At 36.1% G+C, this 25747-nt stretch overlaps 1 protein-coding gene across 5 annotated transcripts in view; it reads left to right on the forward strand.

Annotated features, from left to right (window-relative positions):
- The window catches only part of usp2a (ubiquitin specific peptidase 2a), a 31502-nt gene that overhangs the window by 1285 nt on the left and 4470 nt on the right, over positions 1-25747 (forward strand). For 2 of the 5 annotated variants that reach the window (XM_056473381.1, XM_056473380.1), the window contains exons 3-10: positions 8115-8823; positions 22364-22414; positions 23668-23791; positions 23886-23997; positions 24986-25096; positions 25173-25237; positions 25389-25492; positions 25577-25657. In XM_056473381.1, coding sequence (XP_056329356.1) covers positions 8161-8823; positions 22364-22414; positions 23668-23791; positions 23886-23997; positions 24986-25096; positions 25173-25237; positions 25389-25492; positions 25577-25657 — 1311 coding nt within the window. In that variant the 5' untranslated portion in view covers positions 8115-8160. Of the gene's footprint in view, positions 1-8114; positions 8824-16519; positions 16928-22363; positions 22415-23667; positions 23792-23885; positions 23998-24985; positions 25097-25172; positions 25238-25388; positions 25493-25576; positions 25658-25747 lie in introns of those variants that run through there. The other 3 variants (XM_056473382.1, XM_056473383.1, XM_056473384.1) reach the window with 3 other exon arrangements.

The raw sequence follows: 25747 nt of genomic DNA on the forward strand, positions 1-25747 counted from the left end.
AGTGTTTTCTCGTAGTAGCTAGGGTGACTTCGGGACAGATTAATAACATGAAACATTCTTTAAAGTAAAATGTATCTGCTGTTTTCTATATTAAGAGAAAAACAGTTGAAAATAGTTGTGAAATACTCCTAAGGAATGTGATTTTATTTTTTTGTTTTTAGGACAAAAATAAAGAATTCAAATTCTTGGAAAAATAAATCTCTGATCAATCTCTAAAATCAGTATCTTTAACGAATTCAAGTTATTTCTAAATAATTGATGAAATAATTCAAATGATCAATTATAAATGATCAATTAATTAGTTTATCATTTAACTAATCTACTATCTACGTACAGATAACCTATATAGATCCAAAAAACTCCCGCCATTTGAGGGTTTTTTTTTTCAGAAGAAATACATTTTTATTTATAACAAAACATTAAGAATTTTTCTAAAATTACTCTAATGATGTGTTCACATTTGTCAGGTTTGGTTTGTTTTTTAGGTCCTTTAAAGTTTCTTTTTTTGGTTCATTTGCTCACGACCAAGTGTAACCAATGATACATTGTAGCATTTTCGTTTAATACTACGCTGTTAGCTCTGGTCCAAATCAACTGAATTGAACCAAAAAGCAGTCATATGACAAAATACACATAACTCATTGGCCAGATGTGTCATTGAATGTATTTCCTAAACTGCTTTTTGATTGGTCAGAATTAATGTGCACAAATATAACTATGGAACTCCCTTTATGTAAACAAAGAGAGGAGGAAAAACCAGCACAATGATGTGCTTGGTAAAATGGAGAGATAACTGTGCTGATTGACTGTATTCCTGGACATCATAATGTATAGTTTGTATGCATCACTAGAGATTTGGAGAATGAAGTGTGAATTCAGCATGAAAACAATGTTTTAATGCACTGCAAATGGTGAAAGCAAAATGCAAGTCACTTTGGAAGTTTGTCCACAAGCTTACCATGGAGCTTTTGTTAATAAACCATCAAAATTGTTTTACCCGCCTCATCCCATAACATAAACTGCTCTAAGCTTGTTTAGTCCAAAAATGTGCAGTACTTTTTGCTGGATTTTTGACCATGTTCTCACCACAAACTATCCATTGCAGTGTTCCACCGTTGGCGTACTCTTATTTGGTCCACTTTTGGTGTGCACTTGAGTGTGATTGTTGCATTCATACTTGCCCAAATGAACGACACTAAACGGGAATATTTTAGCTGAAATTGAGATTCAACTGAACTAAATGAAGCAGGTTTAAAAGCACCCCTAGATTCTGTTTTAATATCGACAGTGAGAGCACATGATTCATAACTGTTGATGTATTATTTTCGTTTTTAGTCTTGATTAAACTTCAAATGTGAACACATGCTTAGGAGCATTGTTATGAATTTCTTGTAATTAACCTTGCAATTTTTAAAATTCCTTTCTTGGGAAACAGCCCCAATTATGCACCCCTATATTACAGCAAAACTGTTTTTTGTTGTTATTCTTTTGTATTGTATTTTTTGCCATTCTTAATGTCTCAGATATGTTTTAATATTGCATTTACATTTAAAGTCATGTAAGATTATAATATATTAAGTAACAAAAATCTTTTGACATTTTTATCCTGAAGTGCAAACTGGCTTTCATAGTCTTTCAAATGCTGAAGAGCTATAAGTAGGTAATATGGCGTGTTCAATGTGAATGTTAAGGAGCAGTGTTGTGTTGTGCATGTTAATGACAGCGTGTCTATCAGCATGAATGCAAGTGCGGATGTCTGTCAGGCTTCATGAGTCTGCTTTGACATGTCCACACCTGTCACATGCTCGCAAGCTGAGACACTCCCACAGCTACACACTGACCTCTAATAAAACCCCATTTCGCACTGCACGGCCTGGACATTCAAACCAATTAACATTATAAAAGAAACACCCAGTCCAAATCTAATTTTAAACACTGTTGCTTATTTCTGTTAGGAATATACTGTAAGAATTTTTAGCAATTAGGTAAATAGCTAAAGAGTATTTATATTTGAAGCATACAAATCCTTTATATTCTTAGTTGAAGATTCTTAAGTTCAGTGATTTGGTTAAATTTAAAACAGCAAATTTATGTTAAAGTTAAGAATACATTACTTCCGAAATGCATACAAAAGTTTTTTGAAGAAAGACAAGGGGGATATAATCTGAGAGAAGATCAAAATCGTAGGAGGTTGAAAACAAGGACAACTTTACACAAAGTTTGTGTATGTCTATGTGGTGTGAAATTATGGAACAGTCTGGAACAGATTCTCAAGCAATATCAGAATAGGATAGTAATCAATTTAAAAAGTTGTACAAATATAAATAATTGAAGCAATATAATGATTTATAGAGGTGATTTGTAAAATTACGGAAAATGTATAAAAATGTTAAAAATATAAATTATTAATGAAATATGTTGATGGATAGAGGTGATCGAAAAAGAACAAAATGAGAAAGGTATGATGAAATTTTAATTAATGGCTGTTTGTAATACTATGTATTTTTTGCGTCGTCTATGTTGTAAAATGTAAATGTACAAATGGAATCAACCATATAATTTGTCAAAGATGCCAAAAGAAAAAAAAATATGTCTTGTGTAATGCTCAAGTATGTCTCATGTAAAAAGAAGAGAGCAAAAGAAGAAGTAAATTAAAATAATAAACAAATGATGTGTGTGGTGATGGGGTGGGGAAAATTATAAGCTTGTGCTTTATCCCGCTCCATTTTGACCATGATGAAATGTAATTTGTTTAAAGAATTGTTTCGTGTAAGATTTTTTTTTATGTTCAAAATAATTAAAGAAAACCTCATTGAAAATATTTAGTTTATGGTAATACTGTTTCAATTTAGTAAGTGTGATGTAAAAAAAAACAACATAAAATAAATTAATACTTTTATTCAGCAGAGATGATCGAATTTGATTAAATATATTTATATTCTTGAGAAAAAATAGAAATAAATGAATGCTCTTTTGGACTTCCTATTAATCGACAGTGATAATAAGAGTTGTTTCTCTGGAGATGTATTTTAAGGATGTTTTCTTTAAATTAATCACTAAAGGAAATTTAGCTTTGCATGAATACAGGGATACATATTAAAACATATTCACATAGAAAATTGTAAATTTTTTCCCTATATTACTGTTATCGATGAAATAAAATAAGACATTTCAAAATATTACAAGGTAAGCTTTAAAAAAGTAATAGTAATAATAAGTAAAACCTCTGAATCTAGGGAAGAAGCCTTATTAATTCATATTTTTTGCTGGACAAAAACAGTTTGTGAGGTTGTTTAAACAGATGGAGTTTATTTACATAGAATTTTAATTTCAGTCAGCCAGCCCCAGGGCTTCCGGTTAAATGCCATCCCATACAGAATCGCAGCGTTTAAGATCTGATTTCTTTAAAAAACAGCAATCTTCACTGCCTGGCTGAGATACGGTATAAAGTGGGTATCAGACCAAACAAGAAGCACTGCATTAAATAATATTTTTCTGAGGCATGTCTTTAAAATATGAAAATTAATTTTGCTCCAGTATTTTAAATGGAGTGTCTGCACTAGCCTGCTGCTAATGACACCGTCTGCGCTTAAACAGTCTTTCGTCTCTTTTTACGCTTTAACAACCAAATGACAAACCAAATTTAACAACCAAATGGATGCTAACTCTTTTAGGACTGTGCAATTAATCGAAAATCCAGTTTCGATTTAGATTTTGGCTTCTAATGATTATGAAAAACCGTTAATTGAGATAAACGATTATTCCATCATTTACCGCCATCTTTCCAGGTGTACACATTTGTTGCATTGCAAACCTCAGTTCCACGTGAAAATGACTAAAAGCATGTACTGCAATGTAACTTTTGCAGCACGGGATGCGCATCATTCATTGATGTACATTCGAATCATTCATATTTTTTAAAAGCGCGAAAAAACACATGCTGTTGTGTGTGTGTGCGTGCTTTAATGGTCAAATACATGCCCATTTGTGTCAGAGCGCGGTGTTTAGTGATTATTCATATTAACCCTCATTTGTGTGATAAACAAACAAATTGAGAATCAAAAGACATGTGAAAGAGAAACCATATCAGAGCCGCACTATTCTTAAAATGACAGCGCGCAATATTCCTGCTGTTTTTATTAGTAATCAAGAGGAGAAAATCCCTCACTGCTCTTGACTGAAGGACTTTTGTAGCTAAAGTTTTTTCTTACAGTGAAGAGGCTTAAAGCACAGTTTTAACAAAACAGATTTAATAACTCATTTCTAATTACTGATTTCTTTTTTATTTGCTATGATGACAGACAGTACATAATATTTTACTAGATATTTTTCAAGATATTAGTATTCAGCTTAAAGTGACATTCAAAGGCTTAACAGGTGTAATTAGGCAAGTGATTGTATAACAGTAGTTTCTTCTGCAGACAATCAAAAATATATATTGCTTAAAGGGGCTAATAATATTGAGCTATTAAAATAGGTTTCAAAATATTAAAAACTGCTTTTATTCTAGCTGAAATAAAACAAATAAGCTTTTCTCCAGAAGAAAAAATATTATAGGAAATATTGTGAAAAATTCCTCTGTTAAACATCATTTGGGAAATATTTATTTATAAAAAACTTCACAGGAGGGCGAATAATTTTGACTTCAACTGTATGTCATTTTGAATAATCATGATTACAATTATGACCAAAATAATCGTGATTAGGATTTTTCCCATAATCGAGCAGCCCTAAACTCTATTTAACTTATATTTGAATTACATTACAACATTGATGCTGTAAAAGAATCCTTATGAAATTGAAAATAGTAACATAAACATTTCACCGTAAGTTCATCATTGGCTGAAAAACACTAGCTGTAACCTATTAAGAAGCCTTATAAATAGAGGTACATTTTATTTATTATTAATGCTTTTTTCTTATAATAATATTCTCATTTGTATTGAATTTAATTTGACAAATTACTGAGTGTTTAAATTGATATTGGCCAGAACCTTGCCTCGTTCAGTCAGAGTTGTCAAGTTTGCGTTTCTTTGATTGTTAATCAGTTTCCACCTCATCTATTAATAAAATGCAGTTCTAACCTAACTAGAGGTCTTCTACTACCCCATATTAGACTAGATTTCTGTGGTATTACAGTGGTTTTGAACAGCAAGGAGATTGCTTAATAAAACCATATGGTACACTTCATTTGAAGGTTGTTATTGTGGGCAGAGAGAGAGAACACAATGTGAAAGCAGCGGACAACTGTCTTAAGAGTTCTCGTCTGGTGAAAGCATGTTAGCGTCACTCTGCCATGTGCTTTGGCCTGCCTCCAGCGTGCTGCCTACCCCAGATCTACATGCTGAATTATTGATGCATCTGTGAACGCTGCACTCAGAGAGAGAGAGAGAGTGCACAGAGAGACAGATTAAAGAAATAAGAGCCATCTCGCTGAACCCAACACGGATCAACAACACCAGATACTTTTATTTATTCAGACGCTGCACTGCCTTGTGAACAAGAGCCCGTCTCTCCACAAGAACAGACTGTACCGCCTTAACACACGGCCAGGCTCTGGGGGCTCTCTCGTTTCATTCAGACAGCAGGGTCTTCAGTGCTCTGCTCGGCCTGTACCGCAAAATCAGGCCTCTCTGAAAACAATGGCGCTCATTTTGTTCCGCTGCTCCATTCAGTGTCCCGTGCTAGTAACGAAGCCCCTTTAGGTTGCGTAATACGCACCCCTCGCGGTTTGTGCCATGTTTGGACAAGAGTCACATGCAGCTACTCATCGAATACATTTTCAGGATCAAGCAAACAGAACACAAGCCACCTCAGGGCATTGCAGAGTCATTCAAAATTCATAACAGGTAGTGTTTATACCCTACCATTTTTGACTGAAATCGCTCAGCTCACAAATACTCTCTTGCCCTGAAGCTGAAATATACTAGTAATGAAACCGCTGACCTTCAGAGTGGGTTCAAAGGGATTTTGAGACATTGTTTAGCTTAATGTGGGCTAAAATGATTATTATCTCATTTGTCAGCATGAACATCATGTCACGTCATCAAAAAAGGCTTTGAACTTTTTTAACTTTTACACATAATGCACATAAAGCAAACTTATTTATAGATTGTAGTTCACCTATGTATGCACAATATATCTGTACGTTCATATTCATATATATATTTTGTTTTCAACTGGTATTTAAGAGTAAAAGTAAATATTTTCATGCACATTTTGGGAATGAGAGTGTTTGGGTGTTTTCCAGTGATGGGTTGCAGCTGGAAGGGCATCCACTGCGTAAAACAAATGCTGGATAAGTTGGCGGTTCATTCCGCTCTGGCAACCCCTGAATAATGATAGAACTAAGCCGAAAAAAATGAATGAATGAATGAATTCAGAAATCAGGGTGATATGGGGGTTAAGTGGTTAGCACTGTGGCCTCACATCAAGAAGGTTGCTGGGTTAAGTCCTGGCTGGGTCATTTGGCATTTCTGTGTGGAGTTTGCTTGTTCTCCTTGTGTTGGCTTGGGTTTCCTCCAGGTGCTCCGGTTTCCCCTACAGTCCAAAGACATGCGCTATAGGTGAATTGAATAAACTAAATGAGTGTGAATGAGTGTGTATGGGTGTTTCCCAGTACTGGGTTGCAGCTGGAAGGGCATTCGCTGTGTAAAACATATGCTGGATTAATTGGCGGTTCATTCCGCTGTGGCGACCCCTTATGAATTAAGGGACTAAGCTGAAGGAAAATGAATGAATGAATAAAAATGTATAATTATAATATTTTTTGATTGTTGACAGGATTTTCTCATTTATAGTATCCAAATTCATTTCCAAATCCTCCCCGTTAAAATCTTTGACATTTGTCACCACAGAGAAATCTGTCCTTTTTAGGCATGGCTGACACGAAACTGATGTTTCGACAGTGTCGAGATCCCGAAGCACAAGTGTTTCTGAACACTTTACCGAAGCATGATCCGAAACACCCAGGTCACGTGACTAAGGTGAATCAAAACACCCAGTTTACATGACTAAAGTGTTTTGAAACACCAGGTCATGTGACTAAAGCGATTCAAAGCATCAATCCTTTCACAAGAGTTTCGCGACCTAGCGAATCTGTGTTTGGCTGACAGGGTCGGAAAAAAAACCCTACCTCATGTAGCCTATTGGACCATGCGTGTGCAGAGTAACTATGCTGCAAATGGCCCGAGTTTGAATCCCGACTTGTACAAATACTCTGAAATTATGATTTGATGTATTTTAATAATGTTATTTTAATAATGTTATGATCTAAACAAGACCTATTGAATTAAAATGTTCATCAGGATGTCGGACCAAAGTTAAAACAAAACATATTACAAGAACAGAGCATTTAAAATCCAACATATATATCTGCATCACCCTGTATTCGAATCCATTATCTCAACATGCTAGTCTGGAAGTCTCACCGCTTCACTAAATCACTTAAAACCTCATTTACACAACGTGGAGTTTAATACCTCAACTTTAGACTGTAAAACCTCAACATAAATATTTACCACTAGGTGTCACTGTAGAAGAGTTTCGAAAAGATTTGAAGCTTCAACACAATTGCTTCAACTGTTTCAGTGTTTCATGAAGCCTCGCTTTGCCCACCACTAGTCCTTTTATCACAAGATCAAGTAATGAGATTTTTATAGAAGAGACTAATTAATGTATTCATTTCATTTTAATTGCCAATGTGTGATCAGTTTGTACCGAAACAAGACCTTCCAGACTTCCTAGATCAGGGGTCACCAACCCATTTCCTGGAGATCTACCTTCCTGCAGAATTCAGCTCCAACCCTGATCAAACACACCTGAACCAATTAATTTTTGACCTGAAGCAACACTTGATAATTACAGACAGGTGTGCTTGGTCAGAGTTGCAACTGAAATCTGCAGGAAGGTAGATCTCCAGGAACAGGGTTGGTGACCCCTGTCCTAAATTGTCTATGAAAGCCTAGACATTCAATGTTTAAAGGATGTTTTTGTCAGGAAAATCAAAAGGATGCGCCATTGATATCTGATCCTGTTATGACCTTGAATATTGCTACTTTTTAAAATGGCAGGGTCTTTAAAAAATGTAAAAACTGCTCTCCTTTCTTCCACAGAGTCCATGCAGCCTGAAATTGCCTTACGTCCGGCTGAGCTCCCAGCATGTCTCGTGTCTCCTCTACAGCGAAGCGCTACGCCGGTTCGTCTTATACCAGTCACTACAGCTCCTATGGCTCCTCCTTGACTCCATCGCTTGGCTCATATGAGCGGGACAAGCTGCCCTATAAGAGCTCCTCCTCAGGCTTCTCCTCCTCGTCCTCCAGCTACCTGAGCTCAAGTGCCAGCCGTTCCCGCAACTACAGCTCGTCGTCCGAGCCGGACCGGGGTCGCCCTATCCCTCGCACTGATTTGCTTGGTGGCCGACGCAGTGAGAGCCTGAGCCGCACTCCAGTAAAGGGCTATGGCTCAGGCCTGAATGGGGGCTCCGGATACAGCAGCTACAGCTACACTCCGGCCCCCAGCAGCTACCTCTCCTCCTCGTCTGTATCCTCCAGCATCTCCCTCAGTCGCAGGAAGTCTGTGAGTCAGAGTGATTTGACGCATGATCTGTCGGCTTTGGGCCTGAGCGAAACCTCTAGTGGCAGTGGCCTAAAGCAGTCCTACCTAAGCCGAGGCAGTGACGTATCTGACTCCTACAGCAGCTCTCGCTCCAGCCTAGGCCTCTCACGGAGCTCCACACAGGAGGGGTTAGGCAGCAGTGGCCTGAAGAGCAGCAGCCGATTCTCCTCCAGCTATCGCTCCACCTCACCTGTCAGAGAGTCTCTGGTAAGAGCATTCATGTTATTATATTTTTATATACTTTTAAAAAATATACATATATTCAGTTGAAGTCAGAATTATTAGCCCCTCTGTATATTTTTTTCCCCAATTTCTGTTTAACGGAAAGAAGATTTTTTCAACACATTTTCAAACATAATAGTTTTAATAACTCATTTCTAATAACCCAAGTTAGGGGAATTAGGCAAATCATGTATAACGTTGGTTTGTTCTGTAGACTATCGGAAAAAAATATTGCTTAAGCACTGTAAACAATGCTGGGTTCCACACAATCCCTTCATGTTGTCCCAACACAAATTGATTAAGTTATCTTATCTTAAGTGGATTGAATATAAAACAAATTAAGTTAATCAATAAATTAAGTTATCCCAACAAAAAAACTCAGGAATTGGGTTGTTTCAGCTCCTTTTAAGTAGGTAGTTTGAACAAGCAGCAAACATATATTTTTTGAGTGAGGGGCTAATAATATTGACCTTAAAAAGTTTTTTAAACAATTAAAAACTGCTTTTATTTCAGCTATTTTCTTTCTCCATAAGAAAAAATATTATAGGAAATACTGTGAAAAAATTCCTTGCTCTGTTAAACATAATTTTGGAAATATTTGAAAAAGAAAACAAAATGGAGGGCTAATAGTTTTGACTTCTACTGTGTATAAATCCCTAAATTTGCATCACTGTGCTCTCTCAAGTGGTACTCTGTGTGTGCTGAGAGGCTTCAGAAATAAGGGAGGTGTAAAATTCAGGTGTTTCAAGTGACAAATCAAGCAATTTAACAAAAGAAATCATCTTTTTCCAAATAACATACTTGAAAAGTGTACACTCATACAGGCGCTTGACTTGTGTGAATTGGAAAGGATCATATAATGCTCTCACATATGCACTTATCAAGATGGATGTCTACTGATTTTGCCATCTTCTGAAGTATACTGTTGTTGTTCTATATGTTGTTCTTTTCTGAAACATTGGATTGTTTTGACACTATAGACAAACTCAGTAGTGTAAATAATTCATTGAGTGGGTACAGAAATCAGGTGATGCACATACTGTACCATATACTGAAAAGGCTGCATTGTTAAACTGTGAGCTTTAGCAGCATTTTTGTTGTTAAATCCGCACTGTGATGTGAGAAATACATTATGTATGGATTAGGGCTACATGATATTGGAAAAACTGACATTTGAATATTTTGTTTTTCTGCGATTATATATTAGAATATCAATATAATTTCACATAAGATGACCTAAATAACTCTACTTGGAAAGAATATATAATTTGAGTACATCTGTATAAAACAGGGGTGCCCTGCATAGTAGCTGTGTGATTAATCGCAAGAGGTTGCTATATATATATATATATATATATATATATATATATATATATATATATATATATATATATATATATATATATATATATATATATATATATATATATATAATACATTAAAAAAGATATTTAATTTCCCCCACCCAGAGCAAATGTGTGACTGCCGGCTGTGTGTTAACTTTCGAATCGGAAGTTCCAAAACAAATGCAAAACGAGCGCGCTTCTGCAATGAAGAATAAAGTCAATAGTCTTCATTGTATAAAACATTAAATAAAATTAATCTTTGTTAAATGTATAAACTTTAGAATTTATTGATTCAAATTGGTTTGATATTTTAGTCTTAGGTCTAAAAAAAACTCTAATGAAAATATTTCAGTCTGTTAGGGTTAAACTTTTCGAAGACTCCACAAATCAAGCTCTGAAATGTGGTTCCTAGATATTATTCCAATTCAACACTGCAAATTCACACGTTTAGATATCAATGCTGAAATGATATATTGTGCAGCCCTAGTAGGGATGTGGTTTTAGAATGTTATAGTTATAGTTATAGATGCTTAGCAACCTACATTCATTTGCGTACAACAACTTTGCTACACAAACCTTTTGTCAATATACTTTGCACAGTATGGAAGTATATGTATGTATAGCACACTGAAATGTCCTGCACCCCATCAATATTTAAAAAAAAATTATGCAAAAAGGTCATACTAGTGTTGTACCCTGAACCTACTCTGCTGAATTTATACCGTATGTGTGTAAATGTGAATGTCAGGCTGTTTTGCTCACTCCAGCTGGATTCATAGAGCTTCTAATGATGAATTGAAATATCTGCTTACATTATTCTGCTATGCTAAGAAAGCTCTGGTGCTGTTCTGTAAGATTAATTGCTGTTTATGCCATTAATTAAGCTATACTTCTCAACAAGGGAGCCCAGGCTAAATGAGGAGCGCTGAGCTGTAAGGTCTGTCTGACTTTAAAATAATTAGTCTGGTCTGCATTAGTTTACACATGAGAATTTCAGAAACTAATCAGCTTAACGAGCGTAAGTCTGAGTGCTTTTGTCAACTCAATTTAAATATCACAGTAATGCTCCAGATATCCCGGCCTCTTATGCTATGGTAAAACCAGGCTGAATGCAAGAGAATTAGAGGATATGCTCTATGGTTCTTTCAGTCCCACAGGGTTTAAAATGTTAAGACTATTGACAAGAACACTATTGTTTATTATTTTTGTACTGAAGCAGAGTGGTAGTGTTTTTAAAAGTGGCTAATTTTATTGATAGCATGCAAATAACCTTGTTATGAGCCAGCTGATGTGTTCTTAATGTTGCCACAAAGGGTGCTATAGCAAGTGTGTGCAAGTATTCTTTAATGGTGTTTTCCTGCATATCTTGCACAATATTGAATGTGTAATAGTTAAGTGTTTATAATTATATTCACATAATATTGAAAAATATAGACTTTTTAAAAACTTCCACACAGTATTTTTCAACCAGCATTAGAAAATGCCTTTTATTTAAGTCAGAGATGCTCAAACTAGGGCCAAAGTTGGCCCACAGTAACCTTTGATTTGGCTCTCCATCCCATCTGAGAAGAGAGGGAGAATGATGGGTCATTTTCAGGGAAATGCCTTTAACAAGGATTGCCATTTCTAATTTAACTTTTTGTTTTTTTTCACTGTTGAGCTACAAAAAAGCTAACTGAAATGAAATGTTTCAATGAAATGTTGTGAATGGATTGGATTTAAAAAATAAAAAATAAATAGTCACTTGATGGATAAAGGACATTGCAGAAGACATCAGCAAGCAAATCAAGGCAAAGTGTATTTTTTTTGTGTTAGTCTTCATGTTTTTTATTATAAGATGTTCATTATAAAATGTGCAAAAATGGATAATTATAAAAGTGTTTTATATATAATAAATTAATCAATAAAATTTTTATAATAAAATTATTTAAGGAATTAAATTAATATATTATATTGACAACTTCACAGTTTGCTATATTTACCATCAGTCTACCACCCTTAATCAAGTCTAGTTTTTGGCCCTTCATAAGAAATGGTTTGGGCACCCCTGATTTAAGTCTTTTTTTTAAAAAATGGATGAAAATGGCACTTATGAAGTAATGTGGATTTTTTAGAATTCTGATCAACTCTATTTTATCCAGAATAATGGACAACCCTGAGGATATGTAGTTAAAGCTAATAAAATTAAATGGTACCACATGCAGAGAAGTGACACAGGTACATATGAAGGTCTTTATGGGCCTTGAGTACTGACGTTTATTACCACCACAGTATTGCGAGAACATATATACAGGTTAGAGCATTTGCAGAGCTTTTGTGTTCTTGTGTAGTATATATTTCTGGCCTAATATTTCAGTTTTTGTCAAATATTTGTGCTGACCAAATCAGTTTGATCAGAGTGAGGATAAACGCAGGGTGTATGACTGGCCTTATCCCAGGGTACAACTGAACTATGTTGTGGTCTCCCAGTCGATGGTAGAGTAATGTTACAGAGTGTCTTTGCATGGCTAGGCCAGCATTAACACAATCTCCCAACCACAGTCTGCATCTTTCAATTCAGCGGTTTTATTAATGATGCCAGTCTGTCTTAAACTGAGACTTTGAACTTCTGTGGCCAAGGAGTAAACAATTCCTGTCACGTTTTCTACTACCTGGGTGTTGTGCCAGGTTTTTTTTTTAATATAGTGGGTTTGTTAGGATGTTCTGCTTGTGTTTTATATAAGTAAAACCAGTCACATCTGTTTTGATGAGGCTCAACCCTACTTATTACAACCTACTCTTTTTTGTGTGTCCTTTTTTTGGCAGCAACAGTGTATTTCAGGCACTGCCAAGAGTTCAGAACTTTCTTATTCTCTTCACATGTGGTCCTTAAAAAGGAAAGCGAGTGAAGACTGAATTCTCCTTCTGAGTACAGCGTGTCCCTCTGGTGTTTTCCTGTGTTCAGAGATATGTGTGTGGATGCTGGCTGGCAAATGATGATTTGTGGTTTACACACTGCAGTGTTGAATTTCACACAGTCAGTTTTAGTCATCACATGCCTTTTATCAGGAGAGCATCAAAATGTGCTGCTGTTTACACAGCATATTAAACCAGATCAGCAGCATTTTAGAAAGGCTCTTCACCAGGATCAGAAATTAAGTTTTAAAAATGGATTTCAAGGGATGGATTTCTTTTTTTATGCACCACAACAAGGCAATTTAAGCATTCACTAAAGCTGTCAAAACTTTTCTTAAATTGTTTCAGCATGTTTATGATAAGAGAATGTGTGAGTGCCCAGAACTTATGAGTGAATGTGCGCACTCGAGCCATTGTCAGTGGTGACTAAACTCCTCTGACTGGTCACTGCATTCTGTTTCAGATTAGTTGCAATAGTCATTATAGTTTAAATGTGCAGGGGTTTTTTTTACCCTGTTTTCCCGTACACTTTAAAAGTTGCATTTTCTATACATTTTTATTCATTAAATGATAGCGGCACCCTGATGGGCATTGCATTATTTGGATTTGAGCTGAGAAATGCATGCTGTAGAATCCATCTTGTTTCCTTTACCTTTTCACCCTTGTTGTGCTCAGTAGCGTGTCGAGAAAGTGCTTTCATTTGCTGTTTGTTGTGTACATTGACTGAGTCATAATTTTGTACAGGTCAGTGTGATCCTTCTGGCTCAATGAAACGCCACTTCAATAGCAAGACACCCTACATCCTGTTTCTGTATAAACATAGATTAACACCCTCAGCATTCTTCAGTTTTCCTTGACTTTAAATCAGATTCAGTGAATTGTGCCATAAACAACACATAGCCGGAAGCAAAAGCAGTTCACTGTCATATAAAATAGATTCATCGAACAACATTGTCAAATTAAACTTAACTGAGCAGAGTACATTTTAATGCAATGCGACAATAAAGGTCTTTGTCACTTTCAACCTCTGTATCATATGAATTAAAATGTTGACATTTTCTTTAGTAGGGTGACGGGATGTTTGGCCTTCATGAGTGATATAATGTCTAATATCTATTAGGAGACATTCATGTATTTATGGTTAAAAATGTGTATCCAGAACCAGGTTGCAGCCGATGACATTTGGCCCACCATCTCATAAGAGCATAATGGCTTCAGTCTGGCGTTCTCTTTTGGGGTTTAGTGTTTAGCGTTTCATGCCCTGTTCCAATTTCTCTGCCACTTTTAGAGGCAAAGTTTAATGCTTCTCTCTAATACTTTAGTGAGGCGCGACAACTGAGCTGAGTTGAGAATGGAGCCCAGCCCAAAAGACTAGACGTATTGTCCCACTTTTGTTGCTTTCACTATTGTTGACAGTTGTTCTGTTTTCAAATGTCTGGCAGTGGATCTGATTATGTGTGCTTTAGACTGAGACAATAGCAAACAAGGTTTGTTCCACTCTCCAAAAATATAGCCTGTAGCTGTCAATTTTATTTCTGTGGCACTTTTTTTGCAATATATATTTACTTTCAAATTACATGACCTATAAAAGTTATGCTGCTCAGTAGTGCAAATGTGTGTAGTATGAATTAAAATGGTCATTTCTCATGTGACTTACAGCATCAGCATCAGGTTTATAACTGTTAAAATGCAAATAAATATTTATTATTCTATTGTTGAGGGCCAATTAATTATTGGAAATGATGTTACTTCATGTATTGAAGTTCAGTAACACTTTCATGGTTGTGAATAAATTTGTCAAGTATTGACTTTTTATTGCACCAACGGCTGGCCACTCGTAGCTTGTAGCTTTGGTTCAAAGTGCACAACCTTAGCATTAACATATTGTCATAGATTTTTGACCCTTAGGTTACACTGATTTTGTTTCTCATATAAACACATCAACCTTATTTCTCTGTTTTAAACGTGTATACATTAGTCTAATGTGTTTTCACACTAAGTTCTTTTTTTATTTGCAGGGTATAAGGAGGAGGAATTTTCACAGTGTAATACTCATTACTCTTGGGGTAATTTTAGAAAGGCTACTGTACCTATACTTCTACTTTATTCAGTGTTGGATAAAAAAAGTTACAGGCCCGTAGCCAGCCTGGTGAAAGGGGTGGTTCTTTTCTCTCAAAAAGTGGACCTTTTTGCGGTTATAGGCCTCATTTAGGCTACTATTTAATTATGAGATTTAAATATTGATTTTAGTGACATTTTAAGCACTATTTTAGCTTAAATATATTGTTGGATGGTCATCATAACCAAAAAAGTACATTTGAAAATTCATGGATAACAACAATAGCTAAAATAGTATTCAAATTCATTTTATTATGGTCCGCTTTTGGTGCTTTTTTGTTTCAAGAAAAAGTTCCAAGACTTAGAATAAAAGCTACTTGTAAATTATTTTCTCTATTTAAAAACAATACAGTAGCGAAAGACAACTTCACTTATGTCTGATTGAATGTTTTCTTGCACAGCTGGATGTTGAACTCATGAAAAATACTTGTGTGCATTGGCCAAAACTGATTAGCTGAAGTCACACCGAAGCACAGCCAACAGAGGATTCTGCTTAGTCTTAAAACCTTTTTCAATGGGTTATTTTCACTATTTATGATGGCATAGCAGTTCAAATAAGACAAATGAGCTCATGTAAGGGGCAAATTCTGGACCTTTGTTAGTGAGGGGTGGGTCTTTTAAACCACCCAAATTCCCCTGGTTATGGGCCTGAGTTAAGTTATAATACACTTTTAAGCTTATCTTATCACAACATAACACTTTCACAGTACATTCTTTAACAAGTAACTAAGTAACACGCTTTTTAAAGTAAATTGTGTAATGTATATCACTTTTTCCCAACACCTCTCTACTTGCACTACTTTTTTTTTTTTTGTCAGTGGTGCTTTACTTGAGTATGATGATTTTTCAGGAGTTTTTCCACCCTTGCTATTTGTTTGAAAGTTTAAAAGATCCAACTGAACATTTTATTTATCACTAAAACACACCTTGATGAAAGGAATGCATGTTAACATGTAAAAGATATAGCCTACTAGCTTTAAAGACTGGCTTCAAGTAGGTACTTCTTCCCACTCCGTGTGAGGTGTCACTTCACTACAACTAAGCACTTTAAATCGATTACAACATTCCTTGTGTGCTCTGTTTTGAGCTGCGTAAAAGGTTTTCTGAAAGTGCTCCATTTAAAATGACTAACATGTCCTTGACGGCACACGATTATTGTAAATCTCCGTCATTGTGCCGTGTTTAACCTGCTGCCCTCAGTGACGTCGGATGCGCGCAGCAGTGCCCGCGCGCCGAGCTCGTGTGGGCGGGACGGACAGTAGTGAAAAGAGATGGAGCCGCGCGCAGCCTCCAGCTTGACAGCTTCGCTTCGCTCGTCTCGTGAAGGAGGAACTGTTCTTTACCTTCGCCAGCAACTTTATTCGTTTTCTGCTGTGTGAAAGTGTGCTGTTTATAGTGAATCGTTGTTTTATTACTTCTCAATGTCGCGTCGCTCCGCTGTAGAGGTCGTTTCCTGATCAACTTGAAGGATAATTCTGAATTGGAAAAAGGACGCTGGAGTATTTGATGCCAAACGTCCACAGTGTTGATTTCTAATTGCTGCTGTTTATTCACCACTGAAGGATTCGTTGATTATGCCAAGCATGCGACATTCATATACAGTTACAATACCAGAGGAGCCACCTGCGACTGCACTCTCTCTTCTCAAACAAGACATGAGGAGGAAAAACTCTGTGTCCGGCTCCATGCTGGTCTCCACATTCGTCGGGCTTCTTATTAATCATGCCAAGGTATGAATACATAGCTTTAACATATATTAATTTAAACTCACCAGTCTGTGTTTTTTATTTATTTTATTTACAGCATTGTTAATGACACACATTTAACTATTCTGTTTTTTTTTGGTAACCAATAGAAAATGTTCGTCACTGTCTACTGTGTTGGCTTGTGGTTCAAATTTGAGTATGTATTCAAGTTGACTAGCATTCCTGTTCATTAGGTAGGCTACTAGTGTTTATTTCCTTCTTATGCTAACTAACAAACACCCTCAATCAATTTGTATTTGTAAAACTGAAATATACAACCAGTAATGATTATAATACAGGCTGGTAATAATTAAAGAAATAGTTGATATCCACAGAATTTACCAGCAACAAACTAAGGCTTCTCAGGTATTAAACCCTTGTGACTGTTTGCATGTATACTGTAGTGAGTAACCAACAAGTGAAAGGTGGTCACTATTTATTTTTGCTATAAATAAAATAAGGACTGTGGTAGCATAAAAGGCATAAATGTTAAAGTATGAATGCAGGCCCATTGAATAAGCCTTAAGAAGTAGTTCATGCTGTGATGTCATTAATATTGCATATAACCAACATCAGTAAGCTCGCTCTAAATCTTTGTAAGGGATCAGTATTCTGACAGGTCAAAGCTTATGTAAGGCTAAATTAATCATTTTGCATTTGCTCTTGCTGAGCATTTACTTACTTTAACCTGCTGCGTGCTGGTGTACCGCTTTAAGATAAATGTATAATTCTAATAAATAAGTCTTACTGATTGTATAATAAAAAGTATTCAAATTAAAGCATCTTACATTGTATCTAATAGAGTAAGCACAGTTATTTTTTAATATCACACTACATTTTTTCTTTGACATGAAGCGAGTCAGTGGCAGCCTGCATGCAGCTGATGCGTGACGCACAAGGCTGTTCAGAACGGCCATTCATTGTTACGTAATGAGCAGAAATCCCATTAGAGCTCCCTCCAGCAGCCGGAAGCAATCTCAGTCCAGCCCCATGCCACCGAGGTCAGGACCAGCCTGGCGTTTGAGCTTTGCTGTTGAGCCTTCATTACCTGCATCGCAATTAGTTTCATTGTCACAGAATGTGCTCAGATATATTTACCACAACAGTGTATATTTAAATATACATAATTAGCACTCAGAACGTTATGTGATTTCTTTAAATGAGCCTAATTTTTTATTATGTTCACAATGCTGTGACGTGCATCAGCGCAATCATCCTATCCATGCACCTTTTTGAGTCACTCTCTCTGGTCACCTTTTTTAGCTGGCGAAGTGACAAGTGTGTGATTGTGAAGGACATTAAGTACTAGTGGTGGCTTTATCTTGGATTTCTGAAACAGGACAGTCTAGACTGGCCGAGCGCTTTGTACAAGACATCAGTCTGTTCTTAGGACATGGAAAAGAAGCCAGTGCTCCTGCATTATGTGCACGAGTTAAAGTTTTGTATCAACTATACTGTTGTGCAAAAGGTCTGGCACAGAAGACAGAGTATTCCTGGTAAATTCAGGTTTTTGGTGTTCAAATAGTTTCAAGGAAAACCTAAACTAGCATTCAGCTGTAATTCATCAGCTGGGAGTGTAGGACAGAATACTAAGTTGACATAAAACAGAGCTGGTATGAGCTCTAAACAGTACCTGACAGCTTTGTCTCAGAAGTTTAAAGCAGCTACCAGACCTCTTTAACTATTATTAATGTGGGTCAGTCTATGCTGATGACTGAAAGCCGCCGGTCTAGGCGTTTTATCTGGGCTTTTGCTCCACATTTTCCTCTCACAGAAAGCTGTTATAAAAGCAGGATTAGTCTTCCCTCACCTCTAGCGGGGCGTATGCCGAACAGAACACCGTGACCCACTTACACATTCTCCGGCCACCAGAGAAATGCAGAAAAAAATACTATGGTAGAGAAGGGTTTGACATAGAAAAGTACTTTTAATCAATAACATACAAGGCAAAAACACATTTCAAGTCATGTTATTATATTCAAATACTTCATAAGACATGAATATATTAAAACTTGACTAATGAAGTGAAGGTTTTCACCTAGGACTTGTTTCTGCCTGGTATTAACATATTTTCTGGGATCGCAGAATGCGTGTAAGGCAGCAATTTATGAATTTATTTGGGATGCTCTATAATGATCATGTTATAATGAGTAGGTGGTCTTTTGTACAGTAGCTGTTTGAATGCATTCAACCATATGAGCATCTACAAAAGCAATCTAATTAATTTTTTCTTTTCATTATTATAAACAACATATGTCTACTAGACCTTACAGTATGTAAATGTTACGCCAAACCCAATATCTTTGGCATATACAACTTACAATACTACATTTTGGTTATAAGAAAAGAACATCATTATTTAATTACACACTGCACACTTGTTATTATTTTGAAAAATATTGCATATTTCAGTTTGAAATGTATGCTTACAGTCTTTAACTTTAACTTATCTCAGTAAAGTTCAAAGTACAAACATTTGTTTTATTAATTAAGTGATGTTTACGCAATTTGGTGGAAACCGTTATTATAAAAAGTTTTACATTTTGTTAGTATTTTATGTCAATTATAGTTTTTAGAAAGAAAATCAGAGTCTGCAAAAATCTGTATCAGCAGGTCACACTTACAAGATAAAATCAGAGATTAGAATCGGTCAAGGAAACTACAATCAGTGGATCTCTACTCTATTCAGCACTTTCCATTTGTGATCTCAGTGATAAAAACATTTACATTTATGCATTTGGCTGATGTTTTTTTCCAAAGCTTCTTACGTTTCATCGAAGGTATATCCACAACCTTCGCATTGTTAGTGCCATGTTCTACAATTTGAGCCACAGGAAGGTTTTAAAAACGCATTTTGTTATCAGTCGGTGCTAGGGTGGAACAACAGACCCTTTTCACATTTCCAGGTTTTTCAGTAGTGGAAGTCGTCATAGCTAGGAACTTAGACCTGCAGTAAATGGAAGAATATAACAAATATTGTTTTTACAATTTCATGAGCTCAAATAATAAAAGATAAATAAAGATGATTTTATCAAGACTTTAAGAAAAAGGAAAAAAAGTGAGACTGATGATGGCAGCCAGAGGAGAGAATAATGTAAAATTTACGATCCTGTCTCATAGACTCTGCTTAAGAAATGCCTCGCACAAGCTGTGATTCGTTTTTTGTAATTTTAAGCAAAGATGATATACTACATACATAAATGCATATAAATGTTCATACGTTTTAAAAATAATTTAAAAATTAAAAACTTTCAAGGATTTAAGAAGCTGATGACTGTAAAACGCATCAAAACAGGCTTGTGAAAATGCTCCATATATTGTTTGAGCATCGATATCGCAATTTGTATATCTGCAATAGTCACATCGCAAAATTAGATTATTTATTAAAGATTAAAAGATAAAGATTTTTTTTTTATTATTTATACAATGATGACTCTGTTATTTTACATTTGATTGTTCAATTTCTGTACTTCAATACTGTTAGACTCCCCAGAAAACCTGCATATATAAAGACTTAATTACCCCAGTCAATCTCCAAATTAGGCATGGGGCGATAACCATTTTCAAGGTATACCGCAGTTTGGAAAAGTCAAGGTTTTAAAACCATCAAAAATGTCTGCAATACCGTTCCTAAGGTATATGTAAGATTTTTTTATTTACTTTTTTTTGTTTGTTTTTTAGGACAGCAGTATCTTGAGCAGAAAAGATATCTAAAAAAAATCTGTTTTTGAAACAAATGAAGACAGCAGAGGTCTATAATTCATTTAGCCTAACATGTTTATTCTTCCAAAATAATTTAAATGTTTCTCAACATAAAATATATTGTGTTCAAAAGGAAAAAAGTTTTAGTTGTTTACCCAGACATTAAAAAATAACTTATTTTAGAGCAGTAATCATTATACAGTGAAACTGTGATATTTTTATCCAAGGTCATCATACCATCAGAATCGGCCTACTCCAAATACAGATTTTCAAATCATCTGGAGAAATTATATTCATATCGCAATATATATTGCGGCAAAACAAATTATCGCAATGTCAGACTTTTCCAATATCGTGCAGCCCTAGTCGGTGCCATAGATATTTTTTTCAACAGAGATCTTATCATCAAGCTCAGTATGAGGGCTGGTATTCGCAACTTTAACTGGTTCATGCAGAGTTTCTGAAGGCACTCTGAGCCCAAGTGATGAAAGTGTTGTAAACTTATGAGAAGTTTATCAGCTGTAGTGTACATCTACCACTATATTGAGAAATGTCCACAAGCTGCTTTGGCAACAACAACAGTATCGTCTCATTTCACACAGCAGTGCATGTCTGCTTCATGGTGAATCACAACAGCTTAAAATAGCTTTACTTTGCACAAATGTTTTCTTGACATGCAGCAGGACATGTGTTCACTATCTAAGGATCATGTTCATTCCTCAGAATAAATTTGGACATATTTGCAGATGTTTGGGTGGTCACGTTTTCATATGGTTTCTTGGTTAGTGCATTTAAAAGAAGATGTGGTCATCAGAGATGGCTGCTGGGATCAGTGTTGCCGTGACGATGACAAATAAGCCAATGAGCGGACATCCCATGTGAAAGGATTCTATTTTTGGCAGTGCTGATATTACTCTGCAGAGTAGCTGGGGAGCCTGTTCCTGTGAAATGGATGTTCAGCAAGCATTTTCCATGGAAAGATGGATTTAGATAATACCCAGTTAATGAGTTAGTTAAATACTTCTGGTGTGAAATATACTGCCATGGACTGTTTGTTCCACAAATATTGACTGCTGTGCCACCGAGGCGGTCGGAAGAAATGTGGTCATTATGAACATCCTGGCCAGCAGCAGGTAAGTTCGTCAGAGTTCCAGCATAGGGTGGATCACGTTTCCCCTCCCGTGCTTGGGCACGACACAAAACAGTACAGTGTCAGATTACTGTCCGGTCTGCTTCAGCGCTCTAGCACCTCCACCAAAACACAGATCATATGGAAATTTGTATCTCCGTTTCCTGGAACAAATGAGAACGTCGACAGTCAAATTTAACACTGCTCGGCAGAACTTGCTATTTTGAGTTTTGCCTGAGGCCAAAAAGGGATAGATTGTGTTGAAGGTTGTCATACAAACTTGCTGAATTGTCTGTCTGTCCACAGTTTGCAGTAGACAATTTTTGGCTCTTCTAAATATGAAATAACTTAAACGGCCAATTATACAGAATGTGTTTTTCCACTCCACTGCACTTTTTTCCCCATTGTTTTGCTATGTACACACATGCTAGACAGACATGTCAAGTCAACATAAATGTCACTTTTTTTTAAAAACATACATCTCAATGCCTTGTGTTTTTAAAATAAAAATGTTCACTGTGTAAATCTCTGGTACAAGATAAATGTTTTAGAAATGTGTGATGTATCTATCTTCTTTTTCTTTTTTCTAGAACTCAAAGAGTGCCCAGGGCCTGGTCGGGCTTCGTAATCTGGGAAATACAGTAAGTGTTTTTAATGGGACATACTGGCTTTTCTTAAAGTCCGCATAAACCGGAAGTTTTATTTTGTTTGTATTGTGACGCAGTTCCTAGAGAGACTGAATATTAAATGACAAAACAGTGGGCGTGGCTTGTTTTTCTACTTCGAGCTGAATGGATGCAGTGAAGTAGGCATTTCATTCAGAAAGATTGGGAAAGGGTTTTGGGGAGAGTTATTTCAATCTAACAGACTCTTCCTGCCCGCCATTTCTGTTTGTGGTCAAAACTGACAGTTTAAGCTGTGTGGTTTATTATGTTAGCCACATCCAAGACAGATGCAAATCTGACAATTCAACTAAAAAAATTACAGGAAGTGCATTTTCAGATTTCAATTAAAGATTAGAAGAGCTTTTCTTTTTCTTAATGACATTCACAGACGAATTCACCACAAAACTACTATTGTGAGCTAACACAATCATATAGTTATTGCTAGTTTTGATTTCTTGGGAAGTTTAAAGGTCAAATTTGTCACTTTTATGGGATTTTTCTTGTCAAATTTTGGATCAACCAGTTGTGTGACTGGATCAACCTGTAGATTTTAGGCTTCTTGTGATACAGAAATGACACACTACGCCTTCAGAATGTGTTAACTGTCATTTACATGTTCACACGCCTAAGGCAAATCATTTCATAAATCATAAATCATAAATAAGTGTTTCACTATTGACAAGTTTCCTCATTCACTTGTTTTAGTCATTTAGTTTATAAATAGAGAGGTCACATGCAACACATCCAACATGCAAGAAATAGACGGAAACCGTCAAATCCCACAATATGCGGTTGATAGAACCAAACGGCATGAGGCAGAAATGTTTTCATATCACTTTCACATTCCTCTGTCTATTTCCATTTGGCAAGATTATTTTTCATGATGTGTCTTCACTCTTGCCCTCACTAAACTTGCTTTTGCCAGGCAACAGTGTGTGTACAGTCCAAAAATAAACTCTTACACATCACAGTCAAGTCTGCTGCTGCTGCGATGAAACTCTAGACTAATGTGTCACTTTGTTTTGTGACTCTCTTTCCGATTTCTGCTAAGCGAGCGTGTATATGCTATCCTTTTAGTAGGTAGATATTTATATGCATTTAAATAAATATTATATTTGGGCTGTCAAAAGTAACACTTTAATTATAGATGATACAGATGTATGTAATTAATTCATTAAAATGTTTAATGATTAAAACGTTTCTCCTTCTCGCTGTCTTTCCCTCAATAGTGTTTTATGAACTCCATCCTCCAGTGTCTTAGCAACACACAGAGCCTGCGAGACTACTGTCTTCACAACTCCCACCGCCGAGACCTCAACAACAACAACCGCACACACACTGCTCTCATGGAAGGTGAGTTCGAGCAACACTAAACGCTTCTTGCCTCTTTCACAGTGGTCAGCGCTTTTCTCTTGGTAAACGGAAAGCCTCTTTTTGCTGCTTTCAGAGTTTGCCAAGCTTATCCAGACAATGTGGACTTCCTCAAGCAGTGAAGCTGTCAGCCCCTCTGAGTTCAAAACGCAGATTCAGAGATACGCCCCCAGATTTGTGGGCTATAAGTAAGTCTAATCCTACGTGCATCTTATTCTGCTCGAACTCCAACTATCTTAATGTCACAGTGCTAGGTTTTACATATACAAGTGCCCTCTCATATTGATTTGTTTTCTGCAAACTGTAAAAATTAGCCATTCACGAGAAATCAATACGACATTTTGTTGTTGTTTTGCTTTTCCCCCCATTATTAGTTGAAATATTGTACAATATAATGTTAAAATTGATCAATCAAATAGTATAAAGCATAGGTCTCAAATTCAATTCCTAGAGGGCCACAGCTCTCCAACCCTATCAAACACAGCTTATGCAACTAATCAAGGTGTTCAAGACTCTTTTGAACACCTCGATTATTTGGATCAGCTGTGTTTAATTAGGGTTGGAGCAAAACTGTGCAGAGCTGTGGCCCTCCAGGAATTGAATTTGAGACCCGTGATATAAAGTTATATTGCATATTTTCAAGTTATTGGCCAAAACATAAGTTATAAGTAGGCCCACAGGGAATCTGCGCATGCAGAATTCTGCAGATTTTTAGCCCATCATTAATTCTGTTTATTTACTTGAGTAAATGTGTGTAAATTTATATTTATTCAGTTTTTAAATTAATTACAGTAAAATATGAAATATTGACATATGAAAATGTTCATCTGATTTATGTACAATGCAGTTTGTACAGTAATATTTTCTGTCTTTTAGTAGATAGACGTGCTTTGTTTACCAAATAAAGTGAATCTAATTGGATTTGCATTTGAAACATTAAATACAAGTTAAAAAGATATTTTTATTTATTTCACATATTAGGTTTTAGTTATGATACTCCCTAAATAATTCAGCAGAAATCTGCAGATTTTTACCAAAATTCTCAGCAGAAATATCAAAAACGTGCGCAGATTCCGTCTGGCCCTAGTTATAAGCAAATTAAAATCTTAATGTCTCATATGTCAACAGCTAGCTGTAGTTGTGTTATGCTTTAAGATGTTTATGTTATCTCTCCAGTCAACAGGATGCTCAGGAGTTTCTACGGTTCCTGCTTGACGGCTTGCACAATGAAGTAAACAGGGTCACGGTCCGGCCACGGGGAAACACGGAAGACTTTGACCACTTGCCGTAAGTGTACTATACTTATTTTCCTCCATATATATGCAAGAATTTATGATTTATGTGTCTTGTTCATTCTTTTTAGTGATGAAGAAAAAGGGAAAAAGATGTGGTCTAAGTATTTAGAGAGGGAAGACAGCAAAATTGTTGGTAAGTAAACATTACACCAGTGTTTGTAGTGTTATTTATATACTATTGGAGTATTTTGAATATTTTAAATTAGCACTACGTTACAGATGAAAGTGTTTTCTTTATGTTCCTTTACTAAGTGTTACAGTGCTTTTTGTCTGTCTGTCCTCAGATCTGTTCGTAGGCCAGCTAAAGAGCTCTCTGACCTGCAGTGAATGCGGTTATTGTTCCACTGTGTTCGATCCCTTCTGGGATCTTTCCTTGCCTATCGCCAAGGTCAGTTCAGCTAGTTCGTACATTACAGTGTTCATTTTGGCATTTGCAGAAATGAGTGGGTGTTAATGGTGTTCTTCTGCCTAGAAGGGCTATGGAGAGGTGAGCCTAATGGACTGCATGCGGCTCTTTACAAAAGAAGACGTGCTTGATGGGGACGAGAAGCCTGTAAATCATTTCACTCATTCCTAACATTTTCAAAATGCAGAAATGGTTATGTATTAAATGTCTAAATGAGCTCGTCTTACCTTTTTTCTA

This window comes from Danio aesculapii, chromosome 15 (genome assembly GCF_903798145.1).
Source record: "Danio aesculapii chromosome 15, fDanAes4.1, whole genome shotgun sequence".
NCBI classification, from domain to species: Eukaryota; Metazoa; Chordata; class Actinopteri; order Cypriniformes; family Danionidae; genus Danio; species Danio aesculapii.